We start from the raw sequence: 21,547 nt of genomic DNA, 5'->3' as shown, positions 1-21,547 counted from the left end.
TGCCAGAAATGTTAATTTCATTTAATTGTAACAACCCCTTTGCTAGTCTGACATTCTCCCCCTTTTACTGATGAGAAAAAATATTCAAAGATTAGGTAATTTACCCCTAATCACATGGCTGGAAGGCAAATTCATCAATTTGCCTATTGTCAAAGCCCTTCCCACTTAACCTTTTTCCAATCCATGCACTTCTAGAATCAAAACTTTATACTCTCTACTGGGTTTCCAAAAATTTACTTATTATAGTAGTAACATCGCAAAAAGTGAAAGAAACCCCAATGAACCAAATTATTATTTTAAATACAGAAAATTGTTTGCTAAATTGAGATTAGTTCACAGGAATATGGTATTCTAAGTTTTGGAATGGATATCACAAACAGAATATGATTTACCAGATATAATTAATTTATCAAGTCATCCAAAAGCATTTTAGAAATGGGATATACTATATTAATATACATGTCCTATTACATCAAAACATAAGAAAATGATTACATATCTTGCTTTATTTGTTCAATTATATCAATGTTAAATAAAAAAGCTAACTAAATTATTTTTATTGTATTAATTAAAAGGGGTGCCTGCTTGGTTCAGTTGGTGGAGCATGCGATTCTAGATCTCAAGGTAATGAGTTCAAGCCTCACACTGGATGTAGAGATTTCTTAAAAATAAAATTAAACAACAACAACAGCAACTACCATTTGGGTTTCTCTGCTAATCTCCCAGCTGAAACCGACCTTTCAAAGAAATATTCTCTTGCATAAACTTTATGCAGACCTGCAAGATTTCTGCATTTTCAACTACAACTTGCTAATAAGTGTCATTGGTGTAAGGTCCTTTCAGATTTACTACAGAGCAAAAATCAGAACAATAAAACTCTTAAAACTACTTGAAGGAAAATGTGTTTCCTTCTAAAGCCACATGTTAATATTCTTTGTGATACCTTTAATAATAGTTTTGAACTTTTTATGGCAGTTCAAAAGTTTGGAAGGCAATTTTTCTTTCAAGCTATTTATCAGCATGGTTTTTACGCAGTTGAGTCATCATGAGTTCAACCTACTGAGTCACCTGCTTACAGCATCTGCCAACCACAATTTACTAACTGCAGCTTCCTCAAACTTACAACTGAACAAACTCAGGAAGGCCTAGGAACTGTTTAATGTTTTCCAAAGTTGCAACTGAAAATATTCTTTCAGAACAGCCCATGTTTAAAAAAATAAAACAAAACAAAAAAACCCCAACTTCCTTGTCCTGAATGAGCACTCCACCTATGGTAGTCTCACTCTACCTTGTATTCTTCCTTCCTGGGAAGACAAGGATTTCAACCTAAGGAGGAAATAAAACTGTATGCTTGCATAATATTTTTAAATAAGTGTTCTACTAAAAATAATTCCTAGGTACAAACTAATACTAAGCTGGAGTATACATACAGTTGTGCCAATGACTATACTAATTATACAGAGCAAACATTAACTTTAATAAAATATTTAAGAAGCGTAAAATACAAAGGATGTAATTTCAAAATTAATACCATACCACACACTATTTGGAGCTGACTTTCACTATTCAATTTCTACTATTTCCAGCTATGAATATGATAAACTATAAACCTGAAGAACTACTCTACTCTACTTCTCTTCTCAGAAATCCAGTGCAAACTGATATAATCAACAAAACTTGTAACTTGACAGACTTGGATCTGCCAAGTAGGATTTAGTCTTTTATCATCTGACCCATCTGTTCACTTCATTAGCATCTAGTAGAGTAAATACAAATATATGAGAAATGCGTTAAGTTATTCAGAAAAAAGGAAGAAGTTAAAACTACAGCTCCAAAGTATCCTAACACAAGAACATCTTAATTACCTAGTACTGTTAAGGAAGACAATATGGCACAATTAACTTCAGAATGATTTCCAATCATTGTTTAGCTCATCTAGAAAAACTAATTAGAAAAGGGAAGAGAACATACACTGAACGACGTGTGTTAAACATTCAACAGTTTGTCTACAAAAAAGGAAGTTTTAAAAAGTAACTTATAGAAATAAGAAAATTTATCAATATACTACTAATTCTGAATGAATTTCTAGAGTTCATTCACTAAATAACATACTAACAATTTAAGCTTTTCATCAATACTCATGGTTATCACCATCATTGATTATTCTGACTCAATCATAATTATTAACTGATATAAAGTGTTGTTGCCTCTATACCAATGCAGCCCATAAAGACAAAATTTGAGTTGTAACTACTTTTTAGTTTCTTTTGTATCCTCCTCTCGTGCTATCAAGTTCCCAATCTACCATCATCCCACATTTGGCTTCTCATATGCTGTGAAAAGGGGAACCAGCTTAGACAGCTTGATGCAATTATGTTTGAAATAGTTTCTTGGTGTGGGACTAAGAGGCTCCCTTATGAGTAAAATATGTTAGGGAATCTATTTCATTCAGTAAGATTTTGGACACCAGGTGTCTATTTCTGTGCCAAGAGATTGGCAATACATATAAGAGTTTACACCCTCGAGGATCTTAATGGCCTGTTGGAACAGAGATTAACACACAATTCACTGCAATACAAGTTAAAACAGAGTTTTACATAGGGTAGAAAGGTGAGACAAAGACTGTGGGAAAGATAATCTAGTTAGGTTTATTGGGAAAGGTATCACACAAGAGCTGGGACTTGAGAAAAGCGTGGATACCTAGAACTTCAAAAATTTTTGAGTTGGAACTTCAAAGATTCAAGGACACCTGCCATGTTATGGGAGATCAGAAAAGAAGGACTTCTAAAAATAAATTTATTTTTTTTTTCCTGAGAGAGCGAGCGAGAGCAGGGGAGGGGAGGCAATAGGGGGAAGGAGCAAAGGGAGAGGGACAGAGAATCTTAAGCAGGCTCCACGTTCAACAAGGACCCTGACCTGGGGGCAGGGGGGGGCCTCAATCTCAAAACCCTGAGATCATGACCTGAGCTGAAATCAAGGGTCAGAGGCTTAACAGACTGAATCACCCAGGTGCCCAGAAAAGAAGGACTTTCAAAACAGAGGGAAATGAAGGTGCAGACACAGACAGACGAAACAACATGACATATGTGGAGAAGTGTAAGTACACTGGTATGGACTGAGGACAGGAAATTAGGCAAGTAGGAAGACTTAACCACTCTATTTGGAGAGATTGTAATAGTCTAGCTAGGTGAGAATGAAAACTTTACAATTAAGATGAGGAGGACAGGATGCACATAGTGACTAAGAAGGCAGAATCAGCAATTTTTGGAGGCCAATATAAAATCGCCAATGAGGAACCTAAAACGTTCCCAGGTGTCTATTTGACTGACAAAGCATGGTCATGCCATTAGCCAGCATACAGAAGGATTGGGAAGAATGACAAGAGCTGAGTGCTGAAACTTAGTACAGCAGGCAGTAGAACACATGGGTTTTATCTGCTCAATGACATCTACTGGGACCACTATTTATATTTATTTATATATACAACATGATATTCTATCATTCCTGATATTACTGAGAACTTGTAAGTTTTTAGAACATTACTATGAATAATTAGAATTCACTATATGTGAATACTTTTTAATTTACATATGTACACACACATTTAAGGATGAATAACATGATATATGGAATTTGCTTTAAAATAATACATGAGGAGGGATGCCTGGGTGGCTCCATTGGTTAAGCGTCTGCCTTTGGCTTAGGTCATGATCCTAGGGGTCCTGGAATCGAGCCCCGCATCGGGCTCCCTGCTCAGTTGGGAGCCTGCTTATCCCTCTGCCTGCTGCTCCCCCTGCTTGTTTGTGTTCCCTCTCTCTCTGACAAATAAATAAAATCTTTTAAAAAAATTTTAAAAAATTAAATAATACACGAGGAACAGTGAGAAGAAATGATTTTGGCCATGAACTGGTAATTGTTAAAGCTGGATGACAGGTACATGGGAATTCATTTTACTATTCTATGTCTGTATGTTTTAAACTATCGGGGGAAAAAAGTTTTATCACATCACACTTCTGCTCAAAAACCTCCAAAGGCTTCCACTTCAGTTTTAACCGGAACAAAAAACACAGTCATTATCTACCTTTCTTATTTCATTTCCTACTAATCTCTATATAGTTGTCTTCTTGCTATTCTATGAATGCTTTCATTTTAGGCTCTTTCTATTTTTCTGTTCCAGCTAACACTTTCTATCAGGTTTTATTTTTCTCCATAGCACTTACAGTCTTTTAATACACCAGAATAGTTACTTTGCTTGCTATCTCTTCTCACTACAAGGTAAGCTGTATGAAGGCAAGGAATTTTGTTTTGTTTTGTTCATGGTTGTACCTTAACTACCAGAAATAGTATCTGGGACATAGCAGGTGCCCAATAAATATTTGTAAAACTGAATCAGGAAACTGAAAAAAGGAACACATCTCTGAGACAAGAGAAAAGGAGGTAAGGAGAGGTGCAAAAACAGGTTTAAGGACAGGAAGTTAAGGGGGTTCCTGCTTCTAACCTCCATTTCCATTGTGCTGCAGGAGAAAGGTCTTCTACTAAGAGAAACGGAGGAAGCTGAGTAGAATAGTGATAATTTAAAATAACTGTTTCAGGAAATGAAAACTCAAGGAGCATAGAAAAGGATGCCAACTGGTACTAAAGGATCAGCTGAGATCAGAGACAATACAATGACACCAAAATACTTGGGTATAATTTTCTCCTGCTTTTTAGTCTTAAAAGTTTTTAAGCATTTGGGGCAAGGCTTTCCCAAAGAATTTCTGTAATAATGGAAATGTTATATATTTGCACTGTCCCCACATATGGCTATTTGAATACTTGAAATGTGGCTAGTCTGACTGATGAACTTTTAAATTTACTTTTACTTAAAATAGCCCCATGTGACTAGTAGCTACCAGTAATGGGCAGTGCATTTTTCGGGTATAAAAAATGGAGAAGATAAATAATAGAACTGTTCCTTCTAGGTTAAGAAATTTAAAAGGCAGATGTGGCAGAAAGACAAAGGCATAAGGGAGTTAAGGTGCTGGTAAGAATGGCTGAAATAATATACCACAGGAGAAGTATCTTGGCTGGAAAAAAATGAAGAGAAAACTAGAATACAGGAAATTCACAAAATATGCAACCCACTGGTAAAGTGGTAAAAGTCTGTGAATAAGATCTATTTTGTCTGCTTAGGGTTTGAAAAAGTTACTTCTAATGGGCTTCTTGAAAGTACACATATCATGAACTGAGATTTACCCAACTAGACCTATTTATTTTTGAACTCCTACCACATTTATTCTCTTTATCACCCAAATTTTATAGGGCATAATGTTCTTCTTTTATCTCATAGACAATGGCAACACTATCATGAGGCAGGTATTACATACCTAATTTTATATATGAAAAATAAACTGAAGTGGTTATATGCCTTGCCCAACGTTTCAGAATAAGCAGCAGAGTTAGGCTCTGAGTCCAAATTGGCCTGTTGTGCTACTACCAAAGTCTGATACTTTAATAGATGTAAACTTTTTCCTCCCCTCAAAAGAGCCAAAATTCCATAATAAGATACATTTTATATATGTGAATGTATGCAAATGACTATGTATCTTAAAAGAGAATTTCAAACACTTTGGTAACTCATTTAACTGTTGGATGCTGATTTTGATTCTTCTTTACTTTTAAATTTGATTCATTTGTGAACTATTTCTGATTTTAGTAATACTGGCACTAAATCAGATACTGTAAAGTTCATGGAGTTTTGGGGCAAAAGGCAGTTACCCAAGTTGTGCCATCATCCAAACCGCATTCATAAAAAATTCAGTACAAATAATGTATACTTATGTCTATCTGTGAATAAGAGAAAATGGGAAAGGGATACCCTGGAAGTGATCCAGACCAATAAAAACAAACCAGTCGTTCTACCGACTCCTTTACCGTGCTGGTAGTGAACACATCATTATTTAACTACACTTTTGGCCAAAGCAGAGTCTCATAATATTCCACAACACAACAATATGCCAGTCAGATGATACCAACTAACGCGAATTTGCTTGACTGATATAACACATGTACAGTAAACATTAAGAAAAATTTTCAACAATGAGCTTTGTTAAGCATTGGAAGGAATCATTAGTATGTGATGGAGCTTAATTCCTTGAAAACAGAAGTGGATGTGGGAGAAAAAAGATTAAAAACCATCTTTCTGGGGGCACCTGACTGGCTCAGTCAGTAGAGCATATGCCTCTTGATCTTGGGGCTGTGAGTTCAAGCCCCATGTTGGGTGCAGAAATTATTTTTAAAAAGAATCTTTTTTAAAAAAGTATTTATTTATTTATTTGAGAGAGAGAGAGAGAAAGAGAAGGAGAACACAAGCGGGGGAAGGGGGAGAGGGAGAATCCCAAGCAGACTCTGTGGTGAGCATGGAGCCTGACATGGGGCTCCATATCATGACCCTGAGATCATGACCTGAACCAAAATCAAAAGAGTCCACGCTTAACTGACTGAGCTACCCAGGTGCCCCAAAAATAAAATCTTAAAAAAGAAATCCTTCTGGGGTGCCTGGGTGGCTCAGCCCTTAAATGTCTGCCTTCGGCTCAGGTCATGATCCCAGGGACCTGGGATTGAGCCCGCCATCGGGCTCCCTGCTCAGCGGGGAGCCTGCTTCTCCCTCTCCCACTCCCCCTGCTTGTGTTCTCTCTCTCGCTGTGTCTCTCTCTGTCAAATAAATAAAATCTTAAAAAAAAAAAAAAGAAATCCTTCTGAGGTATTGTGTTTTTGAAGTCCACATATTGGATAATGTCTGAAAGGCTGTAAGTCTGAAGTCTATACATGCATGAAGAGGCCTTACCTATCTAGATTTTTTATTTTCCCTGTTTTATAGAATTTTCTATTTCCAGAAATAGCTATTCCATAAATGGCAAAGGGGTGAAGGGTTATTAATTGGGAACAATAACATGTTATTGCCGTGTAGAGTACCTGACTCTCAAGCAAAGAATATCTAGAAGAACACTGGATTCTTTATTTTACATCACCTATATACTTGAGATATATATAGGTATCCTTATTTAACTGCAAATCTGATGGAAAAATATTACACATTATGATTAATAATCTTTATCAAAAAACTATGTCTCAGAGAATGTGAGTGATGTCAGAATGTGATCTGGAATGAAACTGGATTGGTAGGGAACAAGTCATAGCCACCAGAAAACTTCATACTCTCGAGACTCAAGAAGAAGCAGAACTATGGTAACATTCAGAAAGGAATGATACTTTCTCACATTTAGGCCATTTTCTAAATTTTCCATTTGTCTTAATCTACAGCCCAATAGCTCTAAATAAAGAGGAGGGAAGGAAATGTTTTTCTTCCATTAGCATAACAACTGGGAAGAGGTAGTAAAGACACTTAACTGTGTGGAAGCCAGAGATGCCTACCATCCTACAATTCACTACAAAGCAAACAATCAAATATCAGTAATGCCCGTGACTGGTAATTTTGTGTGTTACTTTGGCTAGGCTCTAGTGCCCAGCTGTTTGGTCAAACATCAGTCTAGATGTTGCTATGAAGGTATTTTTCAGATGTGATTAATGTTTCATTCAGTAGACTTTGAGTAAAGCAGACTACCCTCCATAATATATGTGGGCCCGATCCAATCAGTTGAATGCCTTAAGAAAAAAGAATGATGTTCTCCAAAGAGAAAAGAATTCTACCTCCAGACTGTCTTTAGACTCAAAAGCAACTCTTGCCAGAACTTCCAGATTGCTGGCCTGCCCTGTGGATTTCAGACTTGCCAGTCCCCACAATCACATGAGTCAATTCCTTAAAACTCCTCCCTCCACCTCCTTCTTGGAGCATGCATGTGTGCACACATGCACATACACACACACTCTTACTGGTTTTGTTCTGCTAGAGAATCCTACTACAGTACTCTGTTGAGAAATACTATTAGCCTTCCTTATCTCTTTCCCATCTCCTAAACCCTGGTCTTCTAAGAAAAAAAACTAAGAAAAAGAAACAGGCAAATATCTTGTATTTACTGCATCAGTTGAGTCCTCAGCACAGAACACTATGAACATATCTCAATTTTAGGAATTTCAGCATGTTACTGTAATTATGTCTCTCCCCCTGACCTGAAAAAAGAACCAAGTATTTTTTCTGTCTTTAAATTCCTAGTACTTAGCAAAGTGACTGGCACACAGCAATGAATAAATAACTATATCTTACATAGTTCATCCATCACTGATCTTTTTTCCTTGAATCTTAAAAACATACTTTCTCTACATGTCTAATAAAGTCCATGTCTAATAATTTACATGACAGGAGTTACAGTCCAAAAAGACTGATCAGGTGCGTCAGAAAATTTCAACAGTTAGGCAGAAAAGTATACTTTAAATATGATTTATCTTTAGGGTTAACAATCATTTAGACAAATTATACAGTTGAAGAAAAGTGAAAAAAAAAAAAAAGTGGTAGCCCAAGTAATCAATAGTGTGGTACTAGCATAACAACAGACATACACACTAAGGAAATAGAACAGACAGCCCAGAAATGAGATTTTAGAATAAATGGTCAACTGATTTTCAACAAGGGTGCCCAGACTATTCAGTGGGAAAAGGACAATTCTTTTCAGCAAATGGTGCTGGGAAACTTGGATATCCACATGCAAAAGAATTAAGTTGGACCTTAACCTTATGTCCTATAAAAAATTTAGTTGAAAGTGAGTCAAAGACCTAAAGGTAAGAACTAAAACTACAAAACTCTCAGGGGAAATTCTTTCTGATGTTGGAGTTGGTACACATTTCTTGGATAAAATAGTAAAGCAGAGGCAACAAAACAAAAAGTAGGTAAATCGGACTTCATCAGAATTAAAAACTTAGTACATCAAAAAACACTACTGAGAGAGAAAAGACAACCCAAAGAATGGGATAAAATATTTGGAAAGCATCTATATCTGATAAAGGATTGACAGAACTCCTGGACTCAACAACAAACCAAACAACTAAATTCGAAAATGGGCAAAGAACTTCACACCCATTAGGATAGCTATTAAGAAAATGGAAAATAACAAGTGTTCTTACAGATATGGAACCACTGTTGGTGGGAATATAAAATGGTGCAGATGCTGTGGAAAACAGTTTGGCCATTCTTCAAAAAGTAAAACATAAATTTTCAAATGCTTCATCCATTCTATTCTTAGGCATATACCCGTAAGAATTGAAAGGCGGACTCAGATATTTGTATACCAATGTTCACAGCAGCAATAATCACAATAACCAAGAGGTGTAAATGTCCTAAATGTCCATCAACAGATGAATGAAAAAACAGAATGTGGTATATACATACAATGAATTATATGGCCACAGAAAAGATAAAATTCTGATACATGCTGCAACATTAAGAACATTAAGTGAAACATTAAGAACATTAAATGGAACAAGTTCATTACAAAAGGACAAATATTTTATGATACCATTTACCTGAGGTAACTAGTCTAGGCAAACAAAGTATAGACCAAGAAAGCAGAACAGAGGTTACCAAAGGCTGGGGAGAAGGGGTTACTGGGAAATGGGGAGTTACTGTTTAAGGAATGGAGTTTGTTTGGAGTGATGAAAAAGTTCTGAAAATGGCTAGTGGTGATAGTTGTACAACATTGTGAATTCACTTAATGCCACTGAAGTATATATTTAAGTGGTTAAAATGGTAATGTTTGATTCTTTTTAAACAAATATCCATTATTCTTCTACTCCATGAGGACAATGAGTTTGAGATCAGTCAGGTGGATTACCCAAATGAAAATGGTTAAAAAAAAGCTCCTTCTCATCATCAGTTCACTTTCACAGGAAAGGTATGGTTAGGTATGCAAGTAGACAACCCAACACAAGTTCTGCTTATCCACTTGATTTCATGCACTTATCCAGCCCTGCTGTCCTACTTACTTAGCTAATTTACATTCATCCTGAGACAATTTAGAGGTCACCTACTCTAAGAATGGGGGCATCCCTTCTACCTCTCCCACAACCAGGGTGGATTCTGTATACATCTCTGGTGTCTGCTACGGACTACATTTTGCCTATATTTACATTTACATTTTTTTATGTGTGCTTCCCCCATTAGATTATAAACTCTATGAAAGCAAGTTATTTGTATTCCTGAATACAACACAGAAGGCCCTCAAATATATGAATGAACAGTCCCCAATCCTTATTATTTATTGACTAAGGGCTAGTGCTGTTCTGTGTTTAGTCTGAAGCTTAGAAGAGTTGGATTTTAGAGACAATCCTTTTGGCAGGAGTCTGAAAAGGACTCCATGTTAAAACTTTTTTTTTTTTTTTTTAAGTAATCTCTACACCCAACATGGGGCTTTGAACTCATGACCCCGAAGTGTCACATGCTCTACTCACTGAGCCAGCCAGGTGCCCCAAGGACTCCATTACTTTTCACTTTTAACCTTGAGTAAATCAAGGATTCAGGATACCTGTATGCACAGCAAAAAAAAACTAGGTATCTGAGAAAATGAGGAGAGTGCAAAATGTCTTTAATCTGTTTGGATTCTCGGCCTATGGAACAAATTGAGTCTGAAAATGATGCACAGATTTGGAGTACAGCTAGATGCCAGTGTTAGAAAAGTCTAGGGAAATTGTGTAGGCAATAAAATTAAGGAAAAATTTAATTTTATATTTAGGAAAGATGTCAACTCTAAGAAAAACAACAAAATACCAAACAAAGAATGATGCTAGCTCGCTTCCACTAGCTGTATGAACCTAGATGCCAAGTCACAACTTCCTTAAACTTCACTTCTTCTGCCCATAAAGACTGCTATCATATATTGTCTCTCCCTTCCTCATATTTCCTCCATCTTCCACTTTTAGACTTTCATTCTCCTGCACTCTCTATCTCTACATTTACAAATAAACAAAAATATTAGATCTGAAAGTTCTTGTAAGGGGAGGGGCAGGTGGGCGAATCGACAATGACACACAAAAGTCACATGAAAACTAGTATTATGAGAAGCAAAACCTATGAGTAAGCAGAAGAAACCTGCAGAAAGGACACTGAACAAGAGGGGAAGAAGGAATATGTGACTTGAGTTCCTGACTTTCTAGTTCCTAATTCTATTCCAAATAAGGTTCAGCTGTACTTTCTGCTACAGCTATTCCTGACAGTGCCTGTTGTATCTTTGTAATACACCCCCCACCTTTTTATTTAAGCTAGTTTAAGTGGGTTTCTATTTTGCTACCTATGCATTTGTAAATTAGACTTCTCAGAGACTTGTGTGAATTAAATAAATTAATATATATACCCTGAAAACATTACAAAAAATTAAGATAATACAATCTGTTTTACTCATAAGGATAACACAAGAATTTACTAAAATAATGCACATGGAAATATTTTGGAAATTGTCAAGCTTTACAAATATAAAACATTAACACACTAAGAAATAAAAATTTTAATTTTGAGATTTTAAAATAATATGGCTATGCTTTAGTAAGAACTTGCAATTGGGTAAGAGGAATAAATAATATCAACCTATTTTGATTGGCAGAAAGAAATTAGAAAATCTTTCTCAATGGTAACTTGAGATGGCTTTAAATCTTTTGAATCTGATGTCTACAAGCATAATTTCACATACTTTAAATTCATAACAGCAGTCACAAAAAATTACAAAGAGACTGGCAGATTTTTCAGCATATGATCATAGCAGATTTAGGACCAAGAGAGAACTATTGCAGACTGTGACTTATAAATGTTTTTAATCTGAATATTGCAGAACAGCTCATACTTGGGCCAAATTTCAGTCAAAATAACATGTTCCTGGACTCCATGAATACATTTTCAACACACCAAGTTTTGCAACCAATTTTTACAAATGAAGATCTCCCTTTTTAATACCAGGAGATATGCATTTGGGTAAATCAACATACCTGATTTGTAGAATGTTAATAAGCATATTTTATAACTATTTTTGAAATTACGGTGATATAAAAATCAGGTAGGTGGGACATAAAAAAAAAGAACTTAAACAGAATGTAGCACAAAACTACTAAATATTAAAACATTATGTACCAACTTTAAATTTTAAAAAAGCCTACTTAAATAAGGAAGTACAATGACTGTTTTAACTACTGGTTCCCTTTTCTTGTAGTCCATCCTACTTTCTAGGCTTCAGCTTGGCTCCACTATTGCAAGCTGTCACTTTTGACTAGAATTGGAGTAAAACCAAGTACTACACAACAGCAGTTTCCTGCTCTGGCCTCATCTTCTAGACCACCCCCAGGCCAATGCCTGCCCACAGATGCTGATCCTACCACGCCAATAATCCACCAACAGTCAGTTCACAGCTATGGCTATGATCCTGTATTTTTTTACACTCTTGGCAGAGTGTATATTCCACAATCTCACAGTTCTCATTTTCACTGACTTTATGGCAACAAGGCACCTCTATATTTCAATCAAATACTAATATGAAAGCAAAATGAAATGGAAAAAGATGCATACAAAAACTGAAGGACTAATTGAGAATGTGTTGAACTTCTGTTAAGATATCATTCAGAAACAGATATTGAAAAATAGAGCTCTCTCAGTAAGTACTATTAATACAAACAATTCTGTTATTCTAAACCTGTACAATTTTGATTTGCATCTGGCACTGCCTGACTCATTAGTTCTCTCTTTTGAGAGAGTTAGACCTAGAGTTAGGTCGAATGTCTCTTATCTCTGAGACTAAAATAATTAGTCAGGGATTAACTTGTTTAGGTTAATATTGGTCAGAAATGGTTGTTTTTCCACCTTGAGCAAGTTCACAGAATTATTAGTGTTGAGAATCAAGTTCAAAGGTCATATAGTCCAACTCTTATTCCATGCTTACAGGTCTTCCAAAACATAGTACTATATCCACATGGCCTCTCACCAGAGCCAAATAAAGAAAAATAATTCTGTAACTTGCTGAATAACACTTATGCTTTTTAAGATAAAAAGAACTATCAGCAGCAAATGGAACCTTTGACTTTCCCTGTGGAAAAAAAGTAAAGGAATCTTCTGAAGGGTAGTATCACACGAGAGGGTTCTGCATCTTTTCCAATACCATTTTCTTAAAATAATAATTTAAGAAGTCACCAATTGAATCTTATCTAAATAAATTTCCCTGAAGGGGTCGGTGGGGGAGGGAGCGTTGACCATGGCTTGTATAGACAGCAAAAAATTACCTAGAATCAGCTGTAGAAAGAAAGAAATGGCAAGAGTTCCAGAGACAACAAATAAGACAGATTGTTAGAAGAAGTGCAGATGGTGGAAGACAAATATCCAATGGTTATGTATGTATGATAGGAAGAGAAAGGAGTTTCAAATATCCACCAAAAAGGTTTAAGATAACATTTACAAAAAGAGAAATTCAGAACCTGTCTAAATAGGTATCTTCTACTGAGCTGTGTATATAGTTAGTAACTCTTCAATATAGTATTTCATTTAATCTTCCTAACAACTCTGAGGTAGACAACAGCTTTATCTTATACATGAGGAAACCATTTATTTAGAATGCTTGAGACTTTCCCAATGTCACATAGCTAGCAAATAGCATGGATTTGAAACCATGTCTGCATGAATTGACTTCAAAACTCATATTCTTAACCATTATGCTATACTGATTCTCTCTTAGAACAAAAGACTCTAGTGAATGAAGACCCAATCAATTAGTTGCTTCTCATGTATTATAATAATCAGATTCCACTGTTATGTAGAAATTTTGTTATTTTCTTGCTTCAAATTTTCCAATGATTCATTTGGCCTACAAGATAAAAAATTCACTTAATAACTGTACTTAGCAATCCTTTTCCTCTTTTATCTGACCCCATAATACTTATTTATGTAGTATGGAGTCTACTATTCAAAGTTGAACTCTCTTCTCTAGCTGATATTCTATTTCTTAATATACCTCTGTTCCTCAGTGATCATGCCAACCTTCCTGCCAAATGTCCGACATTACTCTTTCACTTTCATCTCCATTTAAATGTTTGAATCCCATTCAAGTTCTACCTCCTTCATGAGACTTTAACCATTTCAATCTCTACTGATTTCTCCTTTCTTCGTATTCCTACTCTTTACTATGTATTTTTGGTTCCTTAAATTAAGTCTATTTTTAAATATAAGTTCTTGTTCTGAATTATAAAGTCCTTGGGAAAAAATAAGTACTATGACTTAGTATATTAATTTTTTAAACCAATAAGCACCTAGCAGGATGCTGTGCATAGGGAAACCACAGAATTTAAATAACGTTAAATGAATGAAGTCAGTTGGGATGTTTCCAAGGTCAGACATTAAAAAATTTTAAGCCTAAGTCAAAGGGAAGTAGAGTCTAAGCATAAAATTTCCATTTAAAGACTCCCTTCTGGGGAAGAATCAAGTGAGTCAACAATTAATGGAACACAAATTAAGAGCTCTAGCCGCCTCTTGTTTGCTCTGGGCCTGTTCCTCCCTGTCTCAACCACACTGCAAAAGCTCTCATTCTTGGGGGTTGGGGGTATAGGTGTGTTCCACTCTCATATCCTAAAAGGCATGCTTCCAGGGTTTGTTATAAATTCCTATAAAACACCTCTCTTTTTTAAAAGATTTTATTTATTTATTTGACAGAGAGAGACAGAGCGAGAGAGGGAACACAAGCAGGAGGAGTGGGAGAGGGAAAAGCAGGCTTCCCGCGGAGCAGGGAGCCCGATGCGGGGGCTCAATCCCAGGACCCTGGGATCATGACCTGAGCTGAAGGCAGACACTTAACAACTGAGCCACTCAGGTGCCCTCATTCACTAAATATTTTAAGACTCTTCTCTGTTCAAGTCTTTAAGCAATTTTTAGCCCAGGTACTAAGAAAATAATCAGGTTTGTTCCACCTGTTCCCTTTTCCTTCAACCAGCAATTCACAGCACAGGAGTACTATATCTAATATTTAGTAAAGCAGTTCAATGTCTATATTCTATGATGATAGAAACTGTAGAATTAATGGTCTTATCTCTAAACTTGTATCACTTCATTATGACCCAGAACTTTAAAAAGGATGATTCCTTCAGGTCTAGAATGATTCTACCTTATAGTAGGGAATATATCTCAATACTACAATGAATTTTAATATACAATAAGATAAACATAAGGCATAAGTTTGAACAAGCACATTCTGCTTCAAGTCTCTAATGGTTTTTTAAACTAGTGCCCTTTGTATTATCCCTCTACTATATTTAAAAACAAAGAGAATTGTGATCCCTAGAAAATACTGGACTAACAAGCCAGACCAACCCAGATTTGTTGATATGAGTCATGTACAATTTTCAGGTAAGAAATAATAATCTCTTCTATATCCTCTATGAAGCAACCAACCTGAAAACTGCAGGTGTGTGCATGGCCAGAAGCCAAAATTCAGAACATGATGATTTCAAAATCATGCTAAAAGTTCAATGTTCATATTTCATTACCAAACTGTTTTTTGTATTAACTTGATCAAAACTTCAAGTTTTAATGAAAAGTTTTTTAAAAATTTCTGTAATCATGCTCCAAAGAAAAGAAACAATACCACAAAAATCATAGTAATTAAGAAAACTCCAAACTATAAAAGCCACCTTTCAGAATCAATAATTTGTTGTTTTATTTTCCCTCTTTCTTCCCAGTCAGTTGAAAGACATAGTAGAATCTGCAGTTCCCTCCTACTTCCTCTCTTTTCCCTTCCCCCTCTACTTCAAAGAAAGTTAACTACAGCCAGGCATGATCAGGAAATCTAAAAGGAGGAAGCAGAAACTCATTTGTGTGCATAAGGAAGGAAAAAACAGAATTAACAATACCAAGCTGCTTCAGTGACCTAATTAATATACATTGATTATATTATCTATAAAATGTTGGTTTGGCTTTTCTCCTCATTCAACTTTCCTTCCAAAATACTGAAAACTGTAACAATGATGATTGCACCCCAATTTCCCAACTACATGCCACCTAAAAAAGTGATCAGATCAAGTTTAATACATGGCATTTGATATTTAATGCATTGAAATCAGAGGTAAGTGTATGATTCAAAGCAGTGACCTAAAAGTGAAATGATCTGTATTAATCCTGAGTCAATGGTTTCCTAACCATTACCTTAACAATATTATACTATTTGGATATATTAAAAAAAAGGGCTGTACAACTTTATTAAGGAAATTAAAGGGAGTATACTACTACAGAACTGCTGAGAACCAAGGAGAAAGATGGTAGGTGGGAATTCCCACCACAAAAACATTTTCTTAGATTCATAGTAAAGCATTTGTGTGAATTTTTAAAACAAAAGTTATGTGTACCCATCACTGTATACACAAAGGCCATTTCTAAAGAAGAAAGCTGCTTTCCCCCATCACACTTAAGAAGTCTACAAAGGATAATTAACATCTAGATTCAGAAGAAATTGCCTCATGAAATTTAAAGAAGTGAAAAAAACAGGGAGAGCATTTAAAAAATGTGTTCAATTTTCCCTGAACTCCCTTTGACTTACATAGGGTTACCCTAAAGTTGAGATATGTCAAGACACTATTTACAAAATCTATGCCAGTAACAGCTGCCATGTTTAAGATGCCAAGGAATTTAATGTACTGTTTGGACAAGTAGTTAGAGAAAAGCATTCTGGGATAAAGCCACTCTAATTACATGAACTCTAAAATTGTTTCCTTTATCAAGAATGTAGCTGTATTTCATAAACTCATTTAAATAAATAAATTTGAAAAACTAGACTGAGCCATCTTAGGTCTCTGGAGTACATTTTCATTCAAAATGTTACAATAGGTGTCTATTTATAGGTGTCTGTATTAGAAAATATCCTTATATTTTTCTAACTTAATAAGAAACTAACTATATTAAAATACATATTAAAAAGCTCAGTTGCAAACCATCTAATTACTTTTAAAACTCCTAAGAAATTCTAAAATTAAGGTATGCTGGCTCCCTAAATCAAGTGCTGGTAGTGTAATTCCTTCTGATTTTCTAGAACTGAGAGCTCACATTTGTGAAAGACAAATGGTTAAAATGTCAAGAGAATCACTTCACCTTTAGAAGATAGAATAGTTTTCAGGCCAGAGATCAACCTGCTTAATACTAACTGAACAATACAGATGGCTTACTAACAAAGACAATCATACAATTCAAAAATCAAATAAGACTTTAGCTCTTGTGCCTTTATTTTTTAAATAAAATGACAGAACTATCAGAATCTAAAAGCTTAAAATGTAAAACAAAACAAAATACCCTATAAAATGTTAGCACATTCTTTCAATCATTATAATTTTAATAAACATGTTGTGGAGTTTTAGGCCACCTGGCAAAAGAGTTTATTTTTAAAAGTAATTTCTACATAATGATTTCATTTCTCTAAATCAAATCCAAGCTGAAACTTCCAGAGTGCTGCTAATCAGCAACCACAAAATTAAAACATTAAGGGTTGGAAGGTTCCTTTGATTTTACCTAGACTCACCCAGTCTAATTCCCACTAAAACACGGTTAGAAATGAAACAAATTATAATAAGGCCTATAGTAAGCTAAATGGCATTCACAATTAAAAACAAAACAAAACAAAACCCGAGGGAAAAGCTCCAACACCTTCAATATTAAACTGGGACTTGCTATGAATTTTTAGCTATAAATACTGTAAAGAAAGAACAAAAGCTAACAGTACAAAAACTAGGCCATTTAATGAAATAAGAAAAATAATGTGAAAGGACAAAAGCACATCTATGTAGACTTCAAAATAACATTTAACTCAGGGAACTATCATCTCATTTTGATAGATCTAACAGAAGAGGCACATAACTGCTCTAATTCCCTAAGTATTGTAAGTCTACACACAACAAATCATTGCTCATTAACTCAAGCTCTTGTTCTTTCCATGGAAACGATGCCTCTATATTTTATTTTCGGAAAACAGTAACTATTCTGAAATGAAATAGGATGCTGACTTTCAGCTCCATTAAAGTCAAATTATTTCACTCATTCTTTCTTTCAATGCAATTACCATATTATTTAAAACACTTAAGTAAAAAATGTATGAAAGACATTTAACTCAATCTGAAATCCAAATATACAAAGAAAACAAACTTCTGTGCATTTTTACTTCTACCTTAAAAAATTAACTGATAGAACTTCACTAGAAATTTAAAAATTCATTTAGTCTACTATTTTTGATGAGTTTCTTCACATGATTTAAATCTGAAAGTCTACTAGAAAATATTTTTCCAATTAAATGTATTTGTACTTAAACTGCATCTGGGAACTAAAATTTAGAAAATGAACAATTAATGACAATCTAAAAGAAACTTCCCACTTAAGAATAAAAAAGAACTACCATTATTGTATGCATACAATAAACACTAATCTCATTTAATTACATTAATTGACCCAATTCTTAACCTTTAGAGCTGGAGACAAAGGTAATTTATACTATTATCTAACCAGTTATTTCCTAATGATGAACAGTATTTATAATGGCAGTTACTTAATTTTGCTCACTTGTGTATTCCCAGTAACAAAATGCTGCCTAGTTCATAGAAAGTTCTCAGTACATAAATCTGTTGATTGGATAAATTAACCATTTATCCTATAATCAAAATCTACTGAATGCATTGGGTTCCTTGAACACCTAGATGTTAGCTTGAACTGAATATTTAAAAGAATGTCATTGAAGTTTAAAGATTAGCTAACTTTTAAAAGCAACCTAAAATTGCTTACCTGGTAGGGCTGAAAGGCACTATCTTCAGTTAAAAAATCCAGTTGTTTATCTACAAGGAATTCTACCGCAGTGATTGAACTGGGTATGCTTTTTTCAACCAGGGGTTTGAAAGTCTGGTAAGAGAAAAAAAAAATTCATAATGGTTATTTTCTGGGTTTTATACTCAAACACGAAGGGTATTATTTGAATACAATGTATAAATGTCATTATCATAGAGATTTTAGAATACCAATTAATATTTTCATATTATAATCTAAATGCTTTTATCCATACAATATTTTATATTAAAAAGGAATGAAGTAGATCTATAAGTTGTTTATTTTTAAAAAGAGACTTAATCAAATATACATGTGTATAAAAATTTCTAAGATAATAAAAGAGAAACTGTTTCTGAAAAAGTCAACTGGGTAGGAGAGCATATTTACCCCAACTCTTTTTTAAAAAATTATTAAGTATTAATCTTTATAAAAACAGAGCAGGTATAGTTCACAGAATTACTTTTTTGCTAGCTCATTCACATCAAGGATTTTAAATGATCAGGATGCATCTGGTCTTTTAACTCCACCCCGTGCACTACCCACCCCCGCCCCTGCCCCAAGCACAAATAAAAATCCAGCTGCTTCAGTAAGAACAGCATGGGGGAAGGGAACAGGAAAAGAGGGAGGTATGAAGTATTACACAAAACCCACCTTTCAGTCCAGATTTCTGCTACTTTAAAAATCAAACGAAGAGACAAACCAAAAATGGGTGCTGGGAGGTGTGGATCCATGGCCATTTGGTTATTTTAAAGAAGACTCCCTCATCTTTTACATAAAGGACTATATACCCCTATCTTGGGGTGGGGTGGGAGTGAGGGAGGCAGAAGAGGAAGAGGAAGGAAGGAAACAAAGGTACAATGTATGCAGTTTTTAATTACTGTCACACTTTCGAAGCAGAAGCAGCTTGAATAAAAAGCAAGTGTCACGTCCCGGGTACTTTTCTAAAAACTTAAGAATCTAAGCTTGGAAAATGGAATTAAAAACCAACTTAGTTTATAAATGACCTATATAACACGGAGAAATCTTTCTTGCTACAAGCCAACTTGTGTGACCATTTGGATACAAACCAAAGCTTTTGTTTTGGCAGGGACAGTACAAATCCCCAGGAGATTCAAAGCCATTGTGTTTCCCCCTTCTCTTATTGTCTTAAAGAAATCTAACATCTTGCTAATCACAACTAATACGTACTCTGGGTAAAAACTTTTCAAGCTCTTTAGTGCAGAGTGGCTCTTAAGGAGTTAATTTCTGTATTTAGGAAATTCCTTTTAAAGCTTTCGATTTATTGAGGAGCCTGTAACAGTGTTTTTGAAAAAGCTAAACACATGAGAATAGAGAAGCATTTTAAACATGCCTTATTTCTATACAATACCGTGAACTTAAAAATAGTATCTTCTTTCCTAAATTAATATAACATGAAAAAATTCTCTTACATCCCCACTTATTTTCGATATTTATGACTAGAAAAATCTAACCACAGTAAGTTCCTCCCTCCCTAGTCCTAAGGCTAACCTTTTAAGTACTACATGTGTATCAGGAGTATTCTTATTTAATGGGTGAGAAATTACATTTTCAAAACAGACATTCCCCCATTACTTAGCTATCTCCTGCAACTCTTGCAAACTAGAATTTTCCATTTGCCAAGACTAAATTCCTAAAATTATTTCATAAAATATTATTTTACCTAACAAGTGACTAAAGTTTTCAAGATCATTTATCTAATTTAGACTTTAAAATGTCTACCAGTATGTGATTGACATGATATACGTAATATTCTTCATATTATATATTTGTTTAGTTTTTAGTAAACTAGAAAACACTGGCACCTTTTCAAGAAGACTTGATTTAATTCCTGAACTTTATTCAAATGATCTATTTCTTTTCAAACAGTAAGTACCATGTCAGGTCAACTTGTAAAGGTTAACAAAAAGGTCCACAAAAGCTATTATCTAAGTGGCTAAAGGTACAATTCAATTAAGTAGGATTTGAAAAAGAAGTAAAACTCCTATCTGAGTGCCTCTTTCTTATGCAAATAATACAGGTGGTTTGCATATCCTATGAGACCTAGTCATTTTATAATATGAAAAACGTTCTTGTGAAGAAATCCTCTCAGAACTCTGCTTTTTAAGGTAGGTCAGAGTTCTAAGGGTAAATTTTAACAAGCCAACTAATCATAATTTAAATTACTGAGTTAGTTTAGTTTCTAGGCTAAAATAAAAAAGAATTTCTCATTTTAAGATAACTAATTGAAAGTCACCGGGAGAATTTAGCTATCAGAAATGTTAAAGGTTAGTTTATAAAAGGCTATTTCTGATACAATAATACTTATAGCCATGTACAAATGGAGGTCAAGAGTATATCATGCTTCTTAAAATAGCAAATAGGGCCCAATGTGCAAATTTTAAAATGTGCAATTATATTTAAGCTACAAATATGTTCCCAGCAAGAGCTTATAAATACTTCTACAGTACTTGTTAAAGAAATGTTTCAATATGTATTAAATAAACAACCCTGAAAATGTGTGACTATTACTACTTTATGGAAAATTAAAGACAACATATGAAACTAAGTACTTAAAACACATATTGACTTTCTAAAGTGGCAAATCAACGATACAACCATTATTCATATTTGTATCCAAGTTGAACACATTTCAAAGAGCTATTATTAACTTAAAAATAAAAACATAAATATTTAAATAAGAGTGAACAGATCCTACAGCTTTTATGATGAATCTGTGGTAAATATTTCATGGGTCTAGGTGTACTGGAATGTAAAGAAAGTAGAACTCATGCATAACTAAGTAAT

The 21,547-nt window shown here is 34.6% G+C and overlaps 1 protein-coding gene across 4 annotated transcripts in view; it reads right to left on the bottom strand.

Annotated features, from left to right (window-relative positions):
* JMJD1C (jumonji domain containing 1C) overlaps positions 1-21,547 on the bottom strand; it is a 325,593-nt gene that overhangs the window by 67,067 nt on the left and 236,979 nt on the right. For all 4 annotated transcript variants that reach the window (XM_081824178.1, XM_031029861.2, XM_081824176.1 and 1 more), the window contains one exon: positions 18,704-18,817. Coding sequence is in view for 1 of the 4 variants with exons in the window: in XM_031029861.2 (XP_030885721.1) it covers positions 18,704-18,817 (114 nt within the window). In the remaining 3 variants the exon portion in view is untranslated. The remainder of the gene's footprint in view (positions 1-18,703; positions 18,818-21,547) is intronic.

Source organism: Leptonychotes weddellii, chromosome 6 (assembly GCF_054177405.1).
Source record: "Leptonychotes weddellii isolate Sample4059 chromosome 6, ASM5417740v2, whole genome shotgun sequence".
NCBI lineage: Eukaryota > Metazoa > Chordata > Mammalia > Carnivora > Phocidae > Leptonychotes > Leptonychotes weddellii.
Note: the sequence above shows the minus strand (reverse complement) of the source record. Positions and strands in the feature narration are given on the sequence as shown.